This window comes from Nansenia antarctica, assembly GCF_963989245.1.
Source record: "Nansenia antarctica genome assembly, chromosome: 5".
NCBI lineage: Eukaryota > Metazoa > Chordata > Actinopteri > Argentiniformes > Microstomatidae > Nansenia > Nansenia antarctica.
In genome coordinates, this window is record NC_137690.1 from 24,829,340 (window position 1) to 24,839,339 (window position 10,000).

General features: G+C 46.8%; 1 protein-coding gene across 1 annotated transcript in view; it reads left to right on the forward strand.

Moving 5' to 3' along the window:
- cacna1ba (calcium channel, voltage-dependent, N type, alpha 1B subunit, a) overlaps positions 1–10,000 on the forward strand; it is a gene marked incomplete at both ends in the record, with an annotated part of 96,877 nt that overhangs the window by 35,322 nt on the left and 51,555 nt on the right. The window contains one exon of the mRNA XM_080531508.1: positions 2,002–2,105. Coding sequence (XP_080387634.1) covers positions 2,002–2,105 — 104 coding nt within the window. The remainder of the gene's footprint in view (positions 1–2,001; positions 2,106–10,000) is intronic.

Sequence of the window (10,000 nt, forward strand, 5' to 3'; positions counted from 1 at the left end):
TTTAAGGGACTTCAGAGGTTCAGGTGGGCACATTACTTCCAAACCCCTAACACCCACTGGCACCAATATCAGTGCCCGGAAGCATACCAGATAAATATCTCTAGGCCCCTTGCATACTAAGATTGTCATGTCAAGGCTAAGGCTGAGAAGATTTACTGAATGCTTGCCTGGTAGAGTAGATGAGTTTGGTGTGGGTTACAAAACTGGCATGCAATCAGCCACATTTTTTGCGTTTCCTTGACACACAAAGAGAGTACGCTGGATCAACACCAAACATACACTTGCTTTTTTCCTTCTTCTCAGCTGGTTATCCAGTGGCTATTTTATAAAGGATCTGTTTATCATGGATTTTGTTTCAGTTCCAAATATTTTCGAGACATGTTCTGTAGCTCACACATACCGAAGGTCATGAATGGGGCTTTTTTCTTATATATTTTTTACTTTCCTCTACATTTACTAGACGTTACTAACAGATTGCAGAATAAAACAACAAAGCTAGGAAAACTATTTCTTGCGTTGCGTATTGAGCATAGTTGCGTCCCCAGGTTGGCATATCAGAAAGATTACACAGAAGAAATACAGAAATGGAGCAGTCTACTTAAGCTGCAGAATTCTGCACCCCTTTGCCAAAAATGCCATTTCAGAATAATAGCATTGCATAGATAAACACAGTCAGGGAGGCAGGCGGAGGTGGTTTATCCCAGGGATTGGTTGCTTCTGAGACAGCTGGGAGTAGGAGGAGGGAGGGAGGGAGGAGGGGGGAGGGGGGTGGGTTAGGGGTGAAAGGAACGCCAATTTGTATGTGTGTTCGCCTGCTGATTGAGCAGCCCCAGGTCCCTATCTCAATTACAGACAATATACACAGGCATGCTGAAATAGCTCGTATAGAAGATCTGGCCCTGTAAAGTGTTAAACGCTTCATAAACTCTGTCGTTTCTCTCTGTTACTGTTACCATCACAGCCATGAATCTCCTGATGAAGTGGGAACATGGAGGAGGGATGGAGGCTAGGAGGCTGGGGGACGGAGGCTAGGGGGCTGGGGGACGGAGGGGAGGGGGCTGGGGGATGGAGGGGAGGGGGCTGGGGGATGGAGGCTACGAGGCTGGGGGATGGAGGCTAGGAGGCTGGGGGACGGAGGCTAGGGGGCTGGGAGATGGAGGATAGGGGGCTGGGGGACGGAGGCTAGGGGGCTGGGGGACGGAGGGGAGGGGGCTGGGGGATGGAGGGGAGGGGGCTGGGGGATGGAGGGGAGGGGGCTGGGGGATGGAGGGGAGGGGGCTGGGGGACGGAGGCTAGGGGGCTGGGGGACGGAGGCTAGGGGGCTGGGAGATGGAGGATAGGGGGCTGGGGGACGGAGGCTAGGGGGCTGGGGGACGGAGGCTAGGGGGCTGGGTGACGGAGGCTAGGAGGCTGGGGGACGGAGGCTAGGAGGCTGGGAGATGGAGGCTAGGGGGCTGGGAGATGGAGGCTAGGGGGCTGGGGGACAGAGGCTAGGGGCCTGGGAGATGGAGGCTAGGGGGCTGGGGGACGGAGGCTGGGGGATGGAGGCTAGGGGGCTGGGGGACGGAGGTTGGGGGATGGAGGCTAGGGGGCAGGGTGAGGACTGCTGAAGTGAGAGATTAACGGCTCTGACAACATGAAGGATGATCTGGAGATGTGAATATCCAGCAGCATCACAGTGGGCTGTTTCATCTGTGTCACTGATCAGCCCTGCACTTAAAAGACAGGTGTCCATGACATCATATCCCAAGAGAATAACATCTAAAGAATCGGGGTATATCCTGTATCCTGCTGCACATTGTGGCGTGTTGACCTTTGACAGGAAATGACACCTGAAGAGATTAAGCGGGGTCGAGTATCAGCTTGTTCCTTGCATTCCTGCATCCGATGTAAGCAATAGTTGACGAGCACTGTGTTTAAGGTAAACGAATGACCCTGTGACCATCCCTCCCCTCTCTCTCTCTCTCTCTCTCTCCTTCTCTCTCTCTCTCTCTCTCTCAGGCCAACGACGCCTCGGGGAACACGTGGAACTGGATCTACTTCATCCCCCTCATCATCATCGGGTCCTTCTTCATGCTCAACCTGGTCCTGGGCGTCCTGTCAGGGTAAGTGTCACCCAGCAACGCCATGATGGTGGTCACCTGACCATCATCATCATCATCATCATCATCATCATCATCATCCACAACCACCACCACTGTCCCTCCCAGCTGTCTGGGCTGCGTCCTCATAAATAAAGCGAGCTACCGTCCATACGTTAGTACAGTCAGAGCTAGCTACCGTCCATACATTAGTACAGTCATACACGGAATGCAAGTAGGAGGCTGGTGGAGGCAGAAATCCAAGGCCACGTGTTTCTTATACCATTCCTCATCCCGTTCCACGTACAACCAGGAGCCCGTCCTTTCCGACGTCTACCTCCACCAGCCCCCACTGATCTCATGTAGTGTACAAGTGCAGAGGCAGCGTCAAGTACGGGTGACACACGTTGACAGGTTGATATGCTACAGTACAGTAGGGCCTGGCTGAGCTCCTCTGAGGTACTCTTGTGGTCTAGACTCTCTAGGCTACTTGTGTTTTACTACAGTATAGACCAGGTACCCCTTCCTATTACAACACCAACAAGGAACAACACTGTCAGTTCTAGTGGTGACACTGCATGACCTCCTATGGTAACGGCCTCATCAGACGGGAGGGTAGATTTATGTTTTAGAGAGAGAGAGAGAGAGAGAGAGAGAGAGAGAGAGAGAGAGAGAGAGAGAGAGAGAGAGAGAGAGAGAGAGAGAGAGAGAGAGACTGGAGGACTGAAAAAAGCATGTCCTGTCCAGTAGTAGAATTTCGAGTTTTCGAAATATGGCTTCACACCCAAGTGTATGCCCTTAAGACATAAGTCTGATTACTCTCAGTGTGTGTGTGTGTGTGTGCGTGCATGCGTGCGCACTCAGTGGTCATTAGAGCCGAGCTGTATACGATTCCCTCATTTTGATGTGCAAGAGCACAGCCGGAGAGAATCCATAGGAAACAGAGTCAGCAGCAGCAGAAGCAGAAGAGCATCTGAGGTGTCGTCTGAAGCATCAACCCTCGGATCTAATGACTGCCGGGGGAGAAGGCTTGGCTTTTATTGCTTCTGCTTTAATGGCTCAGAAGAGTTACTGTTCTAACTATATAGTACTCTCTCTGGATGTCATGTAAGACACAAACCCCCACGTATCCATGCAATCCATGCACATTGAATCAGTTGGTGAAGTATTTTGTCTTTTTTTTTTTAAGGATGCACGCACACACAGACACATGCACGCACGCACGCACGCACGCACACACACACACAAACACACACACACACACACACACACACACACACAGACACACGCATGCACACACACACACACACACACGCACACGCACGCACACACACACACACACAAACACACACACACAAACACACACACAAACACACACACACACACACACACACACACACTGTCTAATGGGGAAGGCCTCCTGCAGAGTGCTCTGTGGTGTGCTACAGTCTGCTTTAGTGGAGCTGCAATCGGTAGTTGAATTTATTACTTCTCGGAAAGCAAATCTAATTCTCACACCGAATGGTTCCGCTGCTGTCTCTGTGGTGTCACTGTGGCAAGACTCTCCTATTCCACACACACACACACACACACACACACACACACACACACACACACACTGTCGTATAATCCAACCTAGAAACCTACTGTTCTCTATCAGATGTCCTTCGTCTTTTCGTTCTCTTTCATTATTATTCTTTTGCTTGATATTACAATGACAGTCAAGTCTTCTCTTTGCTGGATTTAGTTTAGATCATTAGTTTGTAGGAAGCACCCTCTGTCTTAGTGTCTCTCTGCCCTTGATAAGTTGCTTGTCTCACAGTGTGAAATCCATTCGTTAGCTAGACTCTTGTGCTCAAGGTGAGACGCTGTCTCTCAAAGACATTGTATTTAGGAGATCATTTGCATAATTCAATAACGGTTACATTGAGGGTAATGTCATGGGACATTACACTGCTGTATAACTGTTTGTGTCGTCTAGGATTAATTCATTGTAAATTGTCAAGAGAAGCATTGCTCTCTCTCTCGCCCCCCTGCCCCTTTTCTCGTGCTCTCTCTCACTCTGTTGCGGTCTCTCTCTCACTTTCTCTCTCTTGTGTTCTCTCTCGCTCTGTCGCACCCTCTCTTGCTCTCTCTTGCTCTCTCTCCTTCTCTTTCTCTCTCTCTCTCTCTCTCTCTCTCTCTCTCTCTCTCTCTTTGTCTCTCTCTCTCTCTATGTCTCTCTCTCTCTGTCTCTTTCTCTCTCTCTCAATCCCATTACTCAATTCATAGTTTTTAACGATGGGACACATCATTTCTTTGTTCCCAAAGCTACAAACCTGTACCAAATTATAGCATTATGTTGATCTAAAGTTGCACAGAAGCCCTATGTGATATGAACATTACAGTTTTTTACGATTGCTAACTCACCATGTTCAATACTGAAACCACAGTTTCACAACTCTTCATACAGTCTGCATTCGTAACACTCATGTTGGCCAATGACTTCATTCATGTCTCAAAAGAAGCTCGTTCAACCACACACTGTCAACAATGTTCACTCAGAAGCATACACTGTCATTCATAACATTCTGACTTCCAAAATACTAACAACAGGGAGCATTACATAGTTTGAATGATTTTCACAAGAATGAATATTTCATTATAAAAATGGTTTGATTTATAGTATTCATAGACAGAATAGTTGACTGTACAACTGTAAAGTATTAGGCAACAAGAATGAATCAGAAATGCCGCAATTTGCTTCTATCCTTTATTCTATCATTTGCTTCTATGTATTCTGTTTTATCCTTTTTTTTCAGTATCTTTGCAGAAAGTAAGTTACGGTACATTTACTTCAAAGTACACTACATTTACTTGTGTAAAATGAAAAGTGAAAAATAAAGTGGAAGATGCAAAGTTCAAATAAAAAAGAAAAACTGAAATTCCAGGCCTACAATACAATATCAATCACACCAAAAATGTCTCACTCCTGAGGATTTTGGTCCACCCTCTGGTCTGCATCTGGTCACATCTAATGTCTTCCCAGGCAATGCATCTAGTCTATTTCATTTCATTGTATATATTCTGCTACTGTAATATTTTCTAGACATTTCAATATGATTACTGCAAATAGTGAAAATACCACTGCTCATCCGTTATCAGACTTTGCTGAGGTTCTGGAACTGAAGAGTATCAATAGAGTGCAAAATAACAGCATCTGCACACTCAAACACTGTGCAAAAAAACAGTTTATTGCGAGCTTTCTGTCATATATGATAGGAATATGATTACTGCAAAATTGCACCAAATAATTCAGTTTTGAATGTGTTCTTCAGAGTTTTGAACACAGTATGTTAGCAATGAAAAAATGTGTTGCAAATACATAGTATTTTGCAAGTGGGGGAGTTTGAATGAGAGAAGTGTTATGGCATTTGGAGAACGTAGTCATTGAATGCATTCTGTATGAAAGCAATGCACAAATCACAGAGAAAGAGTCACAGTTTTGTTCACATGGGTTTCTGCTCTGCTGACTGTATGAAGAGTTGTGAAACTGTGGTTTCAGTATTGAACATGGTGAGTTAGCAATCGTAAAAAACTGTAAATGATCATGATCATGAATAATGATCACGTTTTACAGGGGAATCCACTCATATTTTAGGTATCTGATTATTCTCCTCTAAAAATCTTTTGTTATTCTGTTCCTCGCCATCATTTGTGATGAAAATCCCCACGGGTTGTTCCGTTGACCTTTCATGGGTTTCATGGGTTTCATGGGTTTCATGAGTGTCTATGACTTTTTCATGTTCTGATGCTCTCAAAGGTCTCACATTTTAAGAGGATGTTTTTACCACCTTCTGTGGTGATTGACTGCAAATAAGTTCCAGAAATAAGTCATTTTACTTGTCATGCTTCATTTATAGTAGGTAAACCTTTTGTGGAAATAACCACATTCCTAGCCTTCACAATATCCGAAACAATGTCCTTCTCCCTAAGGACTCTATGTAACTAGTAATTTCACACAAACTGTCATGGGTAATGATGATGACACATTCCAAAGCAGAAGGAAATAGCATTACAGGATTATCATATAAAGGGAGGCTTTATTGGGTGGAAACAATGTACGCTTAGCGAGTATGTGTCAAGGAAAGTTAACAGTTTGGGCTGAGGTAAAGCTTTGATATTATAAACAATATCTGGAGTAGTACAAGGGAGACACAGATCAAGCAGAAGCTTGGAGCATGAACGTTTTTGACATTAAGGTGAGATGAATATACGCCCATTAATTCTTTATGTGGGAAAATGTAACTTGAGGCCAGTAAGGGAATAAGCAACAGCCATGCCTTTACTCTCAAACTGTCTCCTCATGAGTCTGATGGTGCTCTGTCAAAAAAAGGGAAGCCTACATCAAACCATTGGGTTTTATCAGTCAGGTTTAGGTGAGTGTATTTCATCTCCCATTGGGAGCCCATGCCTAGTACTAGCTGAAGTGTTTGATAGATTTTTAAATAGATGTTTTTGTTCTCCTTTTCACCCATTGACTTTGAATGGCAACATACCAAACCTCTGCTCTCCGGATGATTATGTTTTGAAATTCCACAGTGAATTTCAGTGATTTTTACAATAGAGGATGGTGTATAGCAGAGGTTCTCAACCCTCTCCTCTGGGATCCCCAGCCGCTCCACATATTTGATCTGTTCCACCACCAGCTCACCTGATTCAACTGATCAAGTATAAAGCAATTATGGTTTGTACTTGATCAGTTGAATCAGGTGAGCTGGTGGTGGAACAGATCAAACATGTGGAGCGGCTGGGGGTCCCCAAGGAGAGGGTTGAGAACCACTGGTGTATAGTGTGATGTAGTATGGGGTTGAGGGGTGTCACTTTCATCATTTCCTTTAGAAGTTGGAAAAACACGAACCTTTGATCTCCGGGTGGTTTGAAATGCCAAAGTGAATACTGTATGCGTCTCATACATTTTTACAATAGAGGATGGTTGTAGAGTTGGATGTAGTGAAGTTTTGAGGAGTGTCACATTCCCTCATTTCCATACTGAACTGTTAATGCACCGGTCTACAGAGTGGGTAGGCGGGATCTGCTCCAATCACATGGAAACAAGCCCTATTTTAATGAACAGAAGGATAATTACGTGGGCCCGTATAATCCTGAATGTTTGGTTAACACTACATGACATGGCTAGTAGAATCTGACTGACTGTAAACCAACAACTGTTAAAGGCCTTAGTGGACCACCTGATGTTAGTCTGGACCAGAAAATGATTTTTATCATGTGTTCAATACCCTTTTACTCATTTACTGTTATTCCTCGTTACCTTTTCTTTCTTTTGCACTGTGTTGTTTTTAATATGTTCGTTCACACTGTATTGTACAGCACTTTGAGCTGCAGTCTTATGTATGACAGGTGCTTTAGAAATAAAGCTTATTATTTTTGGTCAATTCTCAACCCTAAATACGACAAGACTCTTCTCGGAGTCCACCCTTTTCTATTCAAACTCCAAATACAACCAGAGAGCTATTATGCATGGGCTCTCAATGGGAGACGAAAAGTGCTCACTTAAACCCCGGCTGCTAAAATCCTACAGTTTGTGGGTTGTCCTTATTGACAGAGTGATAAGGAGCCTTTTGAGGAGACGGTCTGAGTGTAAAAGCCTGGTTGTGCCTCATTCTGTTCTTGATAGACATGCCCCACACTTTTTTTTTCTTTGACCCTCATTGTTTTTTTCTTCAATAAGATCAAATCAAACCGGAGCTCTCGATCTATCCAGATTCCAGACTCTGAGAGAGCTGCCATGCATAGAATGTCAGTGGGGAACGGGAATCGTTCACTTAAACCTGGCTACAAAACGTGCTCTCTCTCTCTCTCTCTCTCTCTCTCTCTCTCTCTCTCTCTCTCTCTCTCTCTCTCTCTCTCTCTCCCTCCCCCCCTCTCTCTCTCTCTCTGTCTCTCTGTCTGTCTGTCTATCTATTTTTGATCCTGGCTGTCTGTTTTAACAGCTCTGACCCTCACCGTGGGCCTGTCAGTAGGGCTTACTGTGGCCAGGGTGGGGTGTGTGGGGGTATGTGTGTGTGTGCGTGGGGGGGGGGGTGGGTCGGGTGGGGTGAAAGGTCACTGATGCAGTCTGGCGGGGCTCTGTCACTATCTAAAGGGCAGACAGCCTCCTGCAGGCAGACAGCCTCCTGCAGGCAGACAGCACCATGCAGGGTTGAGAGGCCACAGCCCCAGGGGCGGTGAGGACTGGGGACTGGGGACAGGGGACAGGGGTCATCTTTCATCCCATCATCACCGCTCCTAATGGTGGCGGTGTTCTTCTTCTCATCCTCCCCCCCTTCCTCCTCCCCCTCCTACTCCTCCTCCTCCTCCCCCTCCTCCTCTCCCTCCTACTCCTCCTCCTCCTCCCCCGTCCTCCTCCTCCCCCTCCTACTCCTCCTCCTCCTCCCCCTCCTCCTCCTCTCCCTCCTACTCCTCCCCCTCCTACTCCTCCTCCTCCTCCTCTCCCTCCTCCTCCTCCTCCTCCTCCTAGACAGTGGAGTGCCACAGCCCAGGATGAGGCACATTGCCATTTTGTTTCTCTCCTTCTCTCTCTCTCTCATTCTCTCTTTCTCTCTCTCATTCTCTCTCTCATTCTCTCTCTCTCTTTCTCTCTCTCTCTCTTTCTCTCTCTCTCTCTCTCTCTCTCTCTCTCTCTCTCTCTCCTGCGGGGGCTGTGTGATGGAGAAGGTCAGGCCTTTCAGATGGTTCACAGCGGGCGGGGCCCCGAGAGGCAGGTCTGTCAGGTGGAGGGTCATGCTGAGCCCTGACCACAGCTTCCTAGCACGGAATCAATATACACACATACTGTACCGCTCAGCCCCAGCCTGCGTAGCGGGGGCCCCTTTTCATGTTTATCTCCTGGCTTCTGCGGAGGTTGTTTTTCTGAGGACGATCCGACATAATCCTTCAATATACTGTTGCTTCACAAACAGTTGGATTGAAACAGAACATACGTGTGGCTCATTTTAAGCCACGGAGCTCCAGCTGTGTGTGTGTGTGTATGTGTGTGTGTGTGTGTGTGTATGTGCTTGTGTGTGTGTTGTGTCTGTCGTGTGTGATGTGTGTGTGTGTGTGTGTGTGTGTGTGTGTGCGTGTATGTGCGTGTGTGTGTGTTGTGTCTGTTGTGTGATGTGTGTGTGTGTGTGTGTGTGTGTGTATGTGCTTGTGTGTGTTGTGTCTGTTGTGTGTGTGTGTGTGTGTGTGTATGTGTGTGTGCGCGTGTATGTGTGCGTGTGTGTGTGTGTTGTGTCTGTTGTGTGTGATGTGTGTGTGTGTGTGTATGTGCGCATGTGTGTGTTGTGTCTGTTGTGTGTGTGTGTGTGTGTGTGTGTGTGTGTGTGTGTGCGATGTGTGTGATGTGAGTAGTCTGGTGTGTCGCCTACTGGACGGCGAAGGGAACTGCCCCTCCTCTCCTCCACCTCTGCTGGCCGACTGGCACCACCACCGCCTCTACAGTGGTTGCTGCAGTCGCACTACCAGGTCAGGGCTTTTCACCGTCCTGGCTCCCCACTGCTGTCAGGACTGCAGAGTCACTCCCGATCTTCCGCCATAGACTGAAGACCTCCATCTCTTCAGGCTAAACCTTAACTGTCCCTGTATATTAACAAAACAAATGGCCCCAGGCCCGAGCAGAGATTACTTTTCTTGCTATGACTGATGGATAGATGATTCACTTATACTTAGACAAATGTATTTGTTGTAAGTCGTTTGGATAAAGGCGTCTGCTAAACGCCCAAAATGTGTGTTCGTGACACCGTTGCAGTTGTCTGTTATTGTTTGGCTCTGCAGTGTCTCTGCATTCAGTGTGTCTGAGATCGTCTGCGACCGTCTGTGAGTGGTTGCTGTGTGTGCACACTGCACATGGGTGCATGTGTCCGTGTGTCCGTGTG